The sequence below is a fragment of the Leptodactylus fuscus genome, chromosome 1 (genome assembly GCF_031893055.1).
Source record: "Leptodactylus fuscus isolate aLepFus1 chromosome 1, aLepFus1.hap2, whole genome shotgun sequence".
Taxonomy (NCBI): domain Eukaryota; kingdom Metazoa; phylum Chordata; class Amphibia; order Anura; family Leptodactylidae; genus Leptodactylus; species Leptodactylus fuscus.
Window position 1 is genome coordinate 45,289,640 of NC_134265.1, and position 15,565 is coordinate 45,305,204.

Genomic DNA, 15,565 nt, shown 5'->3' on the forward strand with positions numbered 1-15,565 from the left:
TGATAAGAACTAGAATTGGTGGAGGTGGTGAAGAATTATATGTATGAGGCTGTGGGTTTTTATACTTCCTACAGCTGTATCGAAGATGAACAATGGGTTTCTGGGCTGGTTCTGATTCTGGGTCACGTGATCTGAACCAGCACATAGAGGGGGGACATATAATTTACGGGTGACTGTAGGAGGATTATACTGTGTGCGGGCACATGAAAAATTAACGAGTGGGCGGAGTCAACACAAAAGTGGGCGGGGCTAAATTTTCTGCGCCGCACATTTTGTCCCTCTTTCAGTTCTTCAAAAGCTGGGAGGTATGCTGACAGTCTGGCCTATCGCGTTGTACAGTGTCAGCAGGGAGGAACGCCCCCTCCCCTCCTTATAATACTCATCTATGGACAAGTACTGTGATCAGAGGGAGGGGGGCGTTCCTCCCCGCTCACACTGTACAGCACTATAGGCGCTGCTGTGGAGAAGGACGTTCCTGACAGTCATAAGCGCAGGCACTGTCATCTCCTGGTTTAAAACATGGAAGTTAGTAAGGAAAATGCAAATACTTTAAGTTCAACAGATACTTTTTAAACCATCACTGTCATTTTACTAAATTTCTGAGATTAAGGGTCCACATCCAAGGGATCATATTTAGACCAACAATGTTGTGGAACTCATCAAAGCAGCGCTCAACAGAGCTTCTAATTTGTTAACTGAATGAGAGCACCATCTAGTGGTCAGTCTGCTTTTCAATTCAATTAGATCAAAGATCAACTAAGGATCTATTATCATTTTTCTTTTTCTGTATATGATCAGATACTTTTCGAAAAGCTCCCTATGTATAGGCCAAACATAAAGCCTTGTCGTATACAGTTATATGCCAGGCAGTTGCATATTTTGTCCTGTGGCTTTTATTATTAAATATAATAAAAAGGTCAATCCATATTTCCAGTAGGATCTGCTTTTGTCATATAATAATAGCCAGTTATAGGCTGTAGATACACATTTGGTAGACATTTCTAGGTTTCCCAGTCACCTGTGAGACTTATCAACACTAGTGTTTTATGTTGGTTTTGATGATCCTATTGTCACTGAAGGATGCGGCTAATTTATGAAGAGATGCAGGCAAAACGTACACCAAAAATGGTGTAAATGATGATAAATCAATCAGGGTCAATGGCCCAGCCAAGAGCATGTCCATGTCATGTCCACTTTTTCGAAAGTAGTGAGGGTTGCTTAAAATTCAAAGGTTTGCAAATTTATTTATACACAACAGTGACATTGGTAATAATAAAAAAGCCTCCCCTACTATGGTTTGGGCGCATAATTTACATATATCGTAAGCTCATCTGTACAGTTTTATATCACACTATAGAGATAATACACACACAGTGATATCTGTGTACAGGAGTAGTGACTAGGGTTGAGCAATCGGGATCGGAAAAGATCGGATACCAATCGGCAATCGAGCAAATTTCACGATCACGATCGGTTGGAAAATGATCGGAAATCGGATTTTGAAATCTCAAGATCGGCTCAACCCTGGTAGTCACCAAACTAAAGGACAAACAAACAGCGATGTCACAGTATAGGGATAGTAAATGCCGTTATGTCACAGAGCTCATAGACACAGTAATGTCACAGTAGAGAGACCATAAAACACAGTGATGTCACAGTACAGGGATAATACACACAGTGATGTCACAGTACAGGGATAATATACACAGTGATGTCACAGTACAGGGATAATAAACAGTGATGTCACAGTACAGGGATAATACACACAGTGATGTCACAGTACAGGGATAATACACACAGTGATGTCACAGTACAGGGATAATACACACAGTGATGTCACAGTACAGGGATAATACACACAGTGATGTCACAGTACAGGGATAATAAACACAGTGATGTCACAGTACAGAGATAATACACACAGTGATGTCACAGTACAGGGATAATACACACAGTGATGTCACAGTACAGGGATAATACACACAGTGATGTCACAGTACAGGGATAATACACACAGTGATGTCACAGAACAGGGATAATACAGTGATGTCAGTACAGGGATAATACACGCAGTGATGTCAGTACAGGGATAATATACACAGTGATGTCACAGTACATGGATAATACACAGTGATGTCACAGTACAGGGATAATACACACAGTGATGTCACAGAACAGGGATAATACAGTGATGTCAGTACAGGGATAATACACACAGTGATGTCACAGTACAGGGATAATACACAGTTATGTCACAGTACAGGGATAATACACACAGTGTTGTCACAGTACATGGATAATATACACAGTGATGTCACAGTACAGGGATAATACACACAGTGATGTCACAGTACAGGATAATACACACAGTGATGTCACAGTACAGGGATAATACACACAGTGATGTCACAGTACATGGATAATACACAGTGATGTCACAGTACAGGGATAATACACACAGTGATGTCACAGTACAGGGATAATACACACAGTGATGTTACAGTACATGGATAATACACAGTGATGTCACAGTACAGGATAATACACACAGTGATGTCACAGTACATGGATAATACACAGTGATGTCACAGTACATGGATAATACACAGTGATGTCACAGTACAGGGATAATACACACAGTGATGTCACAGTACATGGATAATACACAGTGATGTCACAGTACAGGGATAATACACACAGTGATGTCACAGTACAGGGATAATACACACAGTGATGTCACAGTACTTGGATAATATACACAGTGATGTCACAGTACAGAGATAATACACACAGTGATGTCACAGTACTTGGATAATATACACAGTGATGTCACAGTACAGGGACAATACACACAGTCATGTCACAGCACATGAGTAAATGCTTAAAGGGGACCTAACAAGTAGTTCTTCCATTTTTTACTGGCCCCATTATGTGCAGCATCAAGTACATTAATGTCCCCCTCCAGCTTCGCCCAGTATAATGTCCCCCACCAGCTAACCCCACAGTTTAGTGTCCTCCTCCAGTTGTCTCCATTTTAATGTTCCCCAACTACCTCCCCCAGTTTAATATCCCCTCCATCTGCTCCCAGTTTAATGTCCTTCTTCATCTGCCCCCACAGTTTAATGTCTAATGTTTAATGTCTCCTCTATCTGCCCCCAAAGTTTCATGTCCCCTCATACGTTCCCCCAGTTTCATGTCCCTCTTAGTATGCCCCCCCAGTTTAATGTCCCCCTCCACCTTCCCCCAGTTTAATCCTTCATCTGCCACCACAGTTCTCTCTGCCCCCAGTTTCATGTCCCCCTCATATGTCCCCCCAGTTTAATGTCCCTCTTAATCTGCCAAAGTTTAACATAAAAAACACTGATACTCACCTTTCCTTGTTCCCCTGCCGTGCAGTCTGCAGTCTCTTGTCCCGGACTGTTCAGGGAGCTGCAGGTGCGATGTGAGTGACGTCATCACATCAGGCCTACAGCTCCCGAAGCACGCAGGGACACTTCGGTGAGGCAGGGGCTGTCCACTCCTGCTTTACCACTGTATTCAACTCATCTGCATGCTCTCCAGAGGCACTCCAGTTGAATGCGGGACATACCACTCTCCATCCAGGACCGTGGGACAGGACCCAGAATCTAAAATTGTCCCACTGAATCCGGGATGGTTGGGAGGTATGCTGTCAGGAGGGCAGCATACCTTCTGACACTATAGAGCTTAAATAGCACATCAGGTACCAAAACTAACTGCGCTGATTGCTCAAGAATGGTGGGAGCAAGTGAAAAAATTCCAACTGTTCCAGAATTTATGGAGCGGTACCTATCAACAAATACTAAGGACTTGAACTGATGGAGGTGGTGAAACATTTACATAATCCTGGTTGTAGGACCAGTATAATATTTCCTTGCGAAGGCCTCTACATGGCATTGCCTACGTGGTCTTCAGACCAATCTACAACTATTATTACATCCAAGACAAAGGAGAGGCTTATCACTGAAGAGGACAGACCTCTATTCCAGCCTCCATTGTCATCTTGATGTGCACCACAATAGTCTTCTTTCAATTCAAGGATTCTGTCCCTCTCAGTTCCCGGCACATGGCGATCATTGGCACAGCCATGAACAGAAGGGAGCGTCCAATCATCCTACAACACTTGATCCGATTTTTGAAGTTTTATGTGGCTTAACAACATTGCTTCTAATTTGCCATTTATGACCCTCCCATGTGATACAGATTGGAGCTAAGTGCTTGGAAATTTGATCTTGGTGACATCTGCTACTTGCTGGATTTGCATAACCTTTACGACTTGTCCTTCATGTTGCTAAAATTTCAATGTTGAGGAGTGTGGTTATTTTTGCTTTTTTTTCCATATGGAAACTTTCCATTGCATGCAAATGGAGTTTAGGGAAACACAAATTTGATACACAAATCCATGACACATGTATACATATGTGCCTGTAACGTGAATGTGAACAGGGCTTAAAGAGGACCTTTCATGAATTGGGGCACATTGTCACCGCCAGTCACAGTCAGTCAGGAACGCCCTTCTTCACAGCAGTGCCTATAGCGCTATACTGTGAGATCGGGGAGGAACGTCCCCTCCCCTCCTGATAGTGCTCTTCCATAGACGAGTACTGGGGAGGCGTTCCTCAGTGGTCTCACAGTACAGCGCTATAGGCACTGCTGTGAAGAAGGGCGTTCCTGACTGACTGTCAGGAATGCCCTTCTGACGGTGAAGAGCTACGGTATTGGCACCGATAGCTCTTCACCCGGGGCACAGATTGTGAAAGCCGACAGTGAGCTGAATTCAGTGCACTGTCGGCTTTCCAGCAGTATATAGAACTGCCTGTGCCCCAACTCATGAAAGGTCCTCTTTAACGTTAAAGGGAATCTGCCAGGATGATTTGGGACACTAAACCACCCACACGCCATTATGGCCGGTGGTTTTCTGTCCCAAATCGCTCTGTTACTAAGCCATACCTCCCAACCGTCTCAATTTCTGCGGGACAATCACGATTCCGGTGACGTGTCCTGCGGTCCTGGTTGGAGGGAGGTATGTCCCGATTTCAACTCAGATATGCGTCCAGAGGACGCAGATCTGAGTTGAACACATACGCGGCTAAACCAAGGAGCTGTCACAGCGCTGCACGCCGGCTACTGGCTGTGTAGACGCGATGTGATGACGTCACATCGCGTCTACAACTGTGTGCGAGAGAGAGGCGCGGAGAGAGCGGCGGGGGAGTGAGGAGAAGGTAAGTGTAATGTGTACACTGAGGTGGAACGTGAAACTGGGGGCAGATGAAGGAGAGGACGGCATGACACTGGGGCAGAGATGTGGGGACATGAATCTGGGGGCAGGGATGGAGGGACATGAATCTGGGGGCAGAGATGGAGGGGACATGAAACTGGGGGCAGAGATGGAGGGGACATGAAACTGGGGGCAGAGATGGAGGGGACATGAATCTGGGGGCAGATGAAGGGTGTATATGAAACTGGGGGAGAGATAGAGGGGGACATATAATTTACGGGTGACTGTAGGAGGATTATACTGTGTGCGGGCACACGAAAAATTAATGAGAATGGGCGGAGTCAACACCAAAAAGTGGGCGGGGCTACATTTGCCACAGCGCGCTACGTGCGCCGCACATTTTGTCCCTCTTTCGGTTCTTCAAAAGTTGGGAGGTATGCTAAGCCATCCATGCACTTCCGGCACTTGTGCATTAAGGCTGGGGTGTATGTCTTCTGCTTCACTGAAGAGCTGCGCAGACCCTGGAGGAGTCCGATGAGACTAATCTCTAGGTAAATATAAAGGTTTATTTTTTAATGGGAGCATGGATGGATTTAAAATAAGGTGATCTGAGACACTAAACCCCTGGTCTATAAGGACAGGTTCCCTATGTAGTCCTTTATAGCCAGGGCTACCCATCAACTTTGGCCACAACTCCCATGGCGTGACCAAAGATCACCACGTCGCCCTACAACTCCTTCACTCATGTTACTGAATAGAGTCAAACTGAGACCCTAGGGTGCTGCGACCATCACAAATAAGCCTAACGATATTTGACTTTTTTGTGACTACCATCCACAGCACTAACATAAGTGAAGGAGTCGCCAAATAACTCAGTAATTGTTTGGCCTCACAGCCTAACCAAGTGTAACTGTAGCCCAAGCATCTGCAGCAATAATATACAATAATAATCATGATACCACTAAGAAGAACCTATAGCCTTAGCATATGACTAGCACCCTCGAGCTTCTCCAAAATGGCCGCGGCTGTTCAGGAAAACGTTCGTAAAGCTACTGCACAGTTTTCTCTCTAGTGTTCAGGAGGTGAGTGTCTGGCTGTGACAGGAGGAGCTAGAGATGAGCTTTCTGACAGAAGACGAGGCGTGAATGCAGCTCCTTATGACAAGAGGACTATGGCCGGCCATGACTACAAAAAGGACGTATAAGCCGCCTGTCAGTGAAGGAAGCGAGGCCGTGACGTACTATCGCTAGAGGATGCGAGGCTGTCATTGGTTGTCACCGCAGGAGGCGGAGCTGTACTAGTTACCAGAACCAATCAGGTGGTGCGGACATGTGCGTTCCATGCTGTGCTGTGTGGACTTTCCCTCTATGTTCCTTGTTTTCTCCGCACTTTCAGCATGGACAAGCTGCGCTCCCTCCTGCAGAGGACACTGGGGACAGTGAGGCAGCACATGGGCACTGACCAGTTTGGGAATAAGTATTATTACATTCCTGAGCAGAAAACATGGACAGGTAACCAGTAGTCCCCACTGCTGCCCCGGCCCCCCACATGTCATGGGGACACTGTTGTCATCATGTATCAAAGCTGAGCTGTTATGGTGTTGTTACCCTTAGGAACCGACCTCTGTTCAGTTTAGACTCTGCGCTGATGTAACATGAATTCTTGTTGCTAGCGACAAGGATGGACTTTATGTAACCCTGGGAACGCGTGCTGTGGCTCGCAGAGGGTTAAATGCTGCAAAATTGCTGATGTCTAACCCGCTGTAATGTGGTGAACATCCCGCAGCAGACACAACAGGTGGGGTTTAAAGGGGTTGTCCAGGAATTACAGATTTTTGCCAGGGAAGTTGAAAAAAAAAAACCCCATACTCGCCTGTCCCAGGTACTTCGGCGTCCTGCACTGCTGTCCGGGCCAGCGGTGCACAGAGACTTGTTCCTGCGGAAGTAATGTAACCTCTGAGGCCAATCAGCCTGCTGGCAAAAATCTGTCATTCTTGGACAACCCCTTTAACCTTTAAAAAGGACCTTTCATGTCCTCATGCGTATGCAGATTTATATACTGCTAGAAATCCGACAGCGAGCTGAATTCCTGTTCTGTCCTCCGGGGCTGGAGATTATCGGTGCTGTTAATTTCGGCACCAATATCTCCCCACTGTCAGGAGGAAGTTCCTCTGGGCGGTAAGGAATGCCTGCCCTCCCACCCCACATCGTACAAGTCTATGGACAAGTGGGCGCGTTCCATACAGCCCAGCGTTGATGCTGAGCTATAAGGTATGCCCTTCTGACAGTGGGGAGATATTGGTGCCGAAATTTATGACACCGATATCTCCAGCCCTGGGAAACACAGCGGAAATTACCTTCCTTTAAAAAAGAAAAACAAGTGGTGTAACGTAGGGAGAATGTACAGAGTGGCAGATCGCACATGTCCTCATCCAATCTATTCATGTCTATGGGACTGCTGGAGGGAGCTGAACAATGTATTTCACCTCTCTACAAAAGTCCCATTAAGATGAATACATTGGTGGTACACATGCAGGGACATGGGACCCCTATTCTTATGATCTGTTGGGGGCCCAGTGTTCAGAATACTCCTATAGGTCCACTCTAAAGGGAGTCTATCACCTCCCCCGCCATTGCTATAGTATTATACATGTAATGAAGTCCAACTGTACCGTTAGAATATCAATGAGCCCCCGGAATGGCTGTAAAAACCTATTTTAACCAATATTCAAATTTGTTTTCAATCCCTGGGTATTAGAAGATTAACTTCGTCCAGTCCTAATGTAAGTGAGCGCCGTTCTGAAATCCCACGCATGCCCAGTAGACGTCTGTAGACCTGGATGTGTCCAAGCATACTACTATACCCCTATACCAACTAGTTTTGTTTTCTTATTTATGTTATTTCTATACGGATACTATATAGGTTTATACACTTGAAGTTTGCAGGTATCCTGAGCATGTGCAGGGATTATTGCTGTCAGGGCTAGATTATGGTGGTCTTCCACTACCCAGGGGATTAAAGACACCGCCCACTGTGTGCCGTAGCCTCATTTACATATCAGTTAAAATGGCTTTTTACATGTGTCACAAATTTCATGGGGAAAGAGGAATAAATTGTTGTCAGAAACCTCTCGTTTGCCTGTGAACAAAGTATCTGCAAACTAAAATCTAGCACGCCCGAACCGTCTTTCCATGATATCTGCCCATTTGTCACATTGTGCATTAGGTCAGGAGAGGAGCCTACTGGGTCATTGGGGCTATTCCTTGCTGTCTTCTGATCTGCTCTCAGTCACGGCTAGAAATATTCAGACTGTGTCATGGATAGAGCCGTGTACATTCCTGGAGGCCCATGTCAGATGCCCACAATATGGCTGCATTTCAACAGTAGTATAGTCATGCAAGGTCTGGGCAGCAGAGGCAGATCAAGAGCTATATTATACTTGTCTGACATTGGTCTAAGGTCTGGTTCACATCTGCGTTTGGTATTCCGCTTGGGGACCCCCCTGAACAAAATAACGAACTCATTCTAAAGCAGTGAGCAATGAAACTGCACGGACCCCATAGACTATAATGGGGTCTGTGTGGTGTCCGCACAAATCATGTGGAGAGAAAAGCGCTGCTTGAACTACTTTTCTCTCCGCATGACTTGTGTGGAAAACACACGGACCCCATTATAGTCTAAGGGGTCCATGTGATTCCATTGCTCACCGCTTTTGAATCTATTCAGTATTCTGTTTGGGGGTTCCCCAAGCAGACTCCCCCAAACAGAATACCGAACGCAGATGTAAACCGGGCCTAAGACCTAATGCATACGACCGAGTGTGCAGGCCTGGGGGACTGACTTCATAGCAAAATGCACCCGGATAACATCTGAGTGGTTGCTGTCCCTCATGGACTACAATGGGAGTTCCATACTGTTCCGATGTCATGAAGCGGGATAGGACCTGCTGTATAATCAAAGGGGCGAAGCATCGGATTCCCGTCAGAGGAGCCTCAGCCTGTTCACTCAGTTGTGTGCATAAGGCCTTAGGGTGTGTTCACATTTGATTTGTTTGACATAGTAATAATAAAACAGAACCGTCTAAAGATCGAGGTATCCCTATGACTGTAATGGGATCTGTTGGGTATCCATTATTCTATCAATGAACAAAATTGTTGGACTTGCGGGACACAACCTCATTGTGGCTCCATTTTCTGTACAAAATGTCCATTCTAAGAAGCCATATAGACTTGAGTACAGTACGTGCTGTGTACATGAGTCCCTGACTTTGAATAGACAGAATTTAGGAGGCTGCTTCCCCCTCGTGAGGAGAGAAGCATCATGTGTATGCTGCCCTATTAGGCTTCATGTATGCAATCCAAGCGTGTTCTCATGTCATGTGCATGAGGCCTTAGGCTACACAGTCAATGAACGATCCATAGTAATTCAATACAAGAATTTTGTGCCTTGTAGCATCTAGTCAGGCCGTTGTCATATTTGACTTGACCTTAAAGGGGTTATTTGGGATTAATATACCCGTATATACTCGAGTATAAGCCGACCCAAATATAAGCCGAGGCCCCTAATTTTACCCCCCAAAATTGGGAAAACTTATTGACTCGAGTATAAGCCTTGGGGGGAGATGCAGTAGCTACTGGAAAATTTCAAAAATTAAAATGGTTGAAGTTTTTGGGTGCAGTAGTTGCTGGGGAAGGGGAGGGGGGTGTTTTGGTTGTCTGTCTGCCCCTTCCCTGAGCTTGAGGACTGGGATTTTTTTCCCCCACTTGGAATTCAGCCTGGCTGAATATAGGGGATCTGCAGTGCTCCTATTAACCCCTTCCTGATGGAACAGGAGCACTGCAGATCCCCTATATTCAGACACCCCCCCCCCTTAAAAAAAAAAAAGATATATTTTTTTTAGCTGACTCGAGTATAAGCCGATGGGGGCTTTTTCAGCACAAAAGCTGTGCTGAAAAATTCGGCTTATACTCGAGTATATATATAATTTTTTCATAGGGCGGGGAACGTGAAAACATATTATTATTATTATGTTGTTGTTTTTTTTTTGTTTTTTTTAAATATTCACCTGTCCCACCTGCTCCGGTGTCTCCCAGAGCGGTCCAGTCCTACTGCTCCTGTGTTTTCTTCCGGCAGAAGTCCCAGTCGCTTGTGACCGATGAGGCCAATCGGCGGCCTAAGGAAAATGAAGCGGGACATCACAACCGGCAAGGACTTCTGGCACAAGACAGCTGAGAAGCAGGACCAGATTGTGCTGGAAGGACACCAAAGCACTGCTGTATGATGGATAACTTATTTAATGTAACACCAGTAGTATATTGGCGATCTGTGTATTACGCCAGGGGCTATGAATAATCCTTTTGCATAAAATGGCATGCCAGTCTACAGAAAATAAAATATAAAATTTGCTGCTTAGATTGTAGTAAAAATGTCATATATTGTATAGTCTAAATCTCCTTATTGTGTGAGACCTTTACATGTACCGTATCTACCCACGAGAGGGCGCCATTGTCTAATAACTGACTGTAAAGTCTTGAGTATATCCCTGTGTGTTACGGTCCTGCTGGTGTACATGGAGGGGCTTATGTCCGTGCCCATGATCTATATCTGCCACGATATGTCCTCTCTGATCACTTTGTCATGATGTTTGATATGTCATTATCTCTGTGTATATTACAAGCTAAATAATTCACATCCCAATATGTTCTGTAAGGGGCGACCATATGAGCGGCACACATGTCTCCATGACAACACTGCCTGACAGAAATCTGGAGGTAGCGTGTCGCCATTATAATGTCCAGTAGTGTAGCCTCAGGCTTTTGGCCTGTAATTTCAGGTAATCCTATGTGGGACTGGTAATAGGATACGATGTCAGATCTACTTTACTGAAGTACAATAAAAATCACCAATCTGTTCTGTTGTACTTTCTTAGATTGGTTTCTAGACACGCTGGGTGACAACCAATATGGCCGACATTTCACCATCCCACCGGCTTTTCTGAAACATTCGCGGGCTACCCAGTTTCCATAACTCCCATTCTCTTCTGTAGGGATTACAGAAATGGTATAGCAAAGTTAGTTTACCTGTTAGGGTAAGTTCACATGGGGGTTTTTGGACCAGATTTTGACGCGGAGGCCGCCTCAGAATCCGGTCCAAAAAACGGCTAGCCGCGACTGGATGCCGGTGCAGTGCATCAGCATCCAGTCGTGGCATTTTGCTCTGGATTAGGCCCAGAACAGGAGGCATAGTCACAGAGTGGCTCTCCATTCTAATACATAAAAGGTGATTCCAAGTGGGGGCATATGGCCAGAAATTATAGTAAGGAGACAACTTCTTTAGGTTGACAGCACATGTGGTGGTGTTTTTTTTTTTTGTTTAGTTTTTTTTGCATATGATAAAGAGAATTGGGGCCCACAAGTTTCCATGGGTACCCTATGCCAACCCACTGCTTTTTTTTCACTTCTGTGACAAATAACTTCCTTAGAAGTGAATGGAGTAGCAGCCAAGTGTGTATTCCACTCTTCTTTTCTTAGGGGGTACTCATGGTGTGGTCCCCATTCTCATACCCTAAACAATCAGAAATTTCCTCCTTCTCCCTGAAGCATTTAGACCTTTATTTCCCTGACCTATGGATATATACGGGTAGATGTTTTCATTCGGAAACCCTCTTTCAAAGGGTTGTCCGGGCTTCTTTTTTCTATGGCCTATAGTTGGTATAGGTCATTAATATATGGTCAATCGGACTGCGACACCCGGCCTGTGGACCAAATAATTTTTTATGGAGCACCCATCGTGTTCACAATACAGGACGGTCCTGCACCTTCACTATATCTCAGCCCCCATGGTATTTAGTCAGAGCTGAGCTGCAGTGGAGGCTACAAACAGAGCTTTCTGCTTCCGGTCCAGCATTGTTTACTGGAGAGGTCCTGGAAGCGGCACCATACAGATAATCGGCCCCTTTTCTATCACATGTTTATAGGCCATAAAAAATACGCTTGGACAACCACTGTAGGGGGAAAGGCTGTGAAGGGTTATTCTTATCGTAGACAGTTATGGCATAGCTGCAGGAGAATGTCTGTCTGATAGATGCAAATCGCAGCTTTTTCCATTCACTTGTATGGGAGTCGGCATAGCACGGAGAGACATCACAACGGCTGCGGCCCTGTGGATGATGACTGCATGGCACCAATTGTTGCATAAGATTCCCGTAATATTATATTATATTATGAAATTGCAATTTATGCAATTTTGTTACTGCCCTAAATGGTATAAAATACGTTACCAGCATCATTACATATAGTATACACAACTAAATATAGGGCAAAAAATTGGCAAAGCAATATAAATAGAACACTATGCTAAAAAAGCGCACTGCCACAGAAAATGTTTAGCAAAAAATATATAAAGCTTTATTTAAATACATTTTAAAACATATATAAGACAGAAATAATGAATGGGGTGATACAACCAAACAGAACAATGAAGGCCCAAGATGGAATACTAATGGTTGATGATGAATAAATGACACTTACATTACATATATATAAGGATATGTGAAACATCCATGGTTTCTAAAGTGCATATATAACATATAGTTTTTTAAAGTGCAAATATTCTGTGAAATAACATGATACCAAGTGGTAAATTACCTATGGGTGGACCTTCATGTAGTGAACGCGCCCCGACGCGCGTTTCGCCACTACCGTGGCTTCGTCAGGGGGAAAAAAAAAGATGATCATTACATATGTAAATAGTTCTCATGCCACATATGATATCCTGTGGATATTGCGTATATACGTGAAGAGTTCTTGCTGGAAATAACAGAAGGGGGGGGCTCATCATGGTTTAAGTGACTCCTTTACATCCCCCCCTTTAGGTCCTTTACATCCCCCTTCTTTAGGTCCTTTACATCCCCCTTCCTCAAGTATTTGAAATGTTTCCCTGCTAAGTGTTGCCGGAGGTCACTTTGTGGGTACTGCCCATTCTAAATATTTTCTGTACCTCTCTGAGCTGAAATAAGTGCTTTTCTTGCTAGTTTTTACCAACCACGGCTTTTATGCAATCTGTAAATTCTGGAAAGAACTTTGTGCCTTCAAACAGAAATTTCCCATCTGAAAATCCTCCCAGGTGTCAGATGCATTTTGGTGCGGTCTTTAACTAGCAGCCTGGAGCACAGTCGTCCTGTGACTGCCAAGCTGACAGTGACATTGGACAGCTGTCAGTACTGCGATCTGCCTCAGATTGACTGCAGTCATTAGTGGATTACAAGTCCTCTTTGTGCTAAATATTGAAGCCCTGTTCATAGGGAATGACGCTTTCCTATATACAGTCCTATGAAAAAGTTTGGGCACCCCTATTAATCTTAATCATTTTTAGTTCTAAATATTTTGGTGTTTGCAACAGCCATTTCAGTTTGATATATCTAATAACTGATGGACACAGTAATATTTCAGGATTGAAATGAGGTTTATTGTACTAACAGAAAATGCGCAATATGCATTAAACCAAAATTTGAGCGGTGCAAAAGTATGGGCACCCTTATCATTTTATTGATTTGAATACTCCTAACTACTTTTTACTGACTTACTGAAGCACAAAATTGGTTTTGTAACCTCAGTGAGCTTTGAACTTCATAGCCAGATGTATCCAATCATGAGAAAAGGTATTTAAGGTGGCCAATTGCAAGTTGTTCTACTATTTGAATCTCCTCTGAAGAGTGGCATCATGGGCTACTCAAAACAACTCTCAAATGATCTGAAAACAAAGATTGTTCAACATAGTTGTTCAGCGGAAGGATACAAAAAGTTGTCTCAGAGATTTAACCTGTCAGTTTCCACTGTGAGGAACATAGTAAGGAAATGGAAGACCACAGGGACAGTTCTTGTTAAGCCCAGAAGTGGCAGGCCAAGAAAAATATCAGAAAGGCAGAGAAGAAGAATGGTGAGAAGAGTCAAGGACAATCCACAGACCACCTCCAAAGAGCTGCAGCATCATCTTGCTGCAGATGGTGTCACTGTGCATCGGTCAACTATACAGCGCACTTTGCACAAATAGAAGCTGTATGGGAGAGTGATGAGAAAGAAGCCGTTTCTGCACGTATGCCACAAATAGAGTTGCCTGAGGTATGAAAAAGCACATTTGGACAAGGCAGCTTCATTTTGGAAACAAAAATTGAGTTGTTTGGTTATAAAAAAAGGCGTTATGCATGGCGTCCAAAAAGAAACAGCATTCCAAGAAAAACACTTGCTACCCACTGTAAAATTTGGTGGAGGTTCCATCATGCTTTGGGGCTGTGTGGCCAATGCCGGCATCGGGAATCTTGTTAAAGTTGAGGGTCGCATGGATTCCACTCAGTATCAGCAGATTCTTGAGAATAATGTTCAAGAATCAGTGACGAAGTTGAAGTTACGCCGGGGATGGAGATTTCAGCAAGACAATGATCCAAAACACCGCTCCAAATCGACTCAGGCATTCATGCAGAGGAACAATTACAATGTTCTGGAATGGCCATCCCAGTCCCCAGACCTGAATATCATTGAACATCTGTGGGATGATTTGAAGCGGGCTGTCCATGCTCGGCGACCATCTAACTTAACTGAACTTGAATTGTTTGTCCAAAATACCTTTATCCAGGAACTGATTAAAAGCTACAGGAAGCGACTAGAGGCTGTTATCTTTGCAAAAGGAGGATGTACTAAATATTAATGTCACTTTTCTGTTGAGGTGCCCATACTTTTGCACCGGTCAAATTTTGGTTTAATGCATATTGCGCATTTTCTGTTAGTACAATAAACCTCATTTCAATCCTGAAATATTACTGTGTCCATCAGTTATTAGATATATCAAACTGAAATGGCTGTTGCAAATACCAAAATATTTAGAACTAAAAATGATTAAGATTAATAGGGGTGCCCAAACTTTTTCATAGGACTGTATACTCCATGTATTAGAAAGTCTAATCTGATAACATTGACAGTGTCTACCAGCGAGGATTAAAGATTCTTTATTTTAAATACTTTATTGCAGCAAGTCAAGGGTGTCTTAAAGGGAACCTGTCAGGTCTATTTGGGACACAGGTCCTTATAGACCAGGGTTTTAGTGTCCAAAATCGTCCTATTTTAAATCTATCCTAGAGATGATGCACCTGCACGGTACTCGAGAGAAGCCAAGGACATACCGTCCGACTTTACTGCTTAAGGCCTCGATCACATCTGCGTTGGGAAATCATTCGGGGAGTCCGCATGGGGACCCTTCTGAATGGACTACCGAAAGCAGTGTGCAGTGAGAGCACATGGACCCCATAGACTATAATGGGGTCCGTGTGTTTTCCGC

At 44.2% G+C, this 15,565-nt stretch overlaps 1 protein-coding gene across 1 annotated transcript in view; it reads left to right on the forward strand.

The window, feature by feature from the left end:
- The first annotated feature begins 6,521 nt into the window (after nucleotides 1-6,521).
- Nucleotides 6,522-15,565, forward strand: part of NDUFAF2 (NADH:ubiquinone oxidoreductase complex assembly factor 2) — a 69,790-nt gene continuing 60,746 nt past the window's right edge. Inside the window, exon 1 of the mRNA XM_075269787.1 lies at nucleotides 6,522-6,747. Within this exon, the coding sequence (XP_075125888.1) occupies nucleotides 6,633-6,747 (115 nt within the window). The 5' untranslated portion in view covers nucleotides 6,522-6,632. The remainder of the gene's footprint in view (nucleotides 6,748-15,565) is intronic.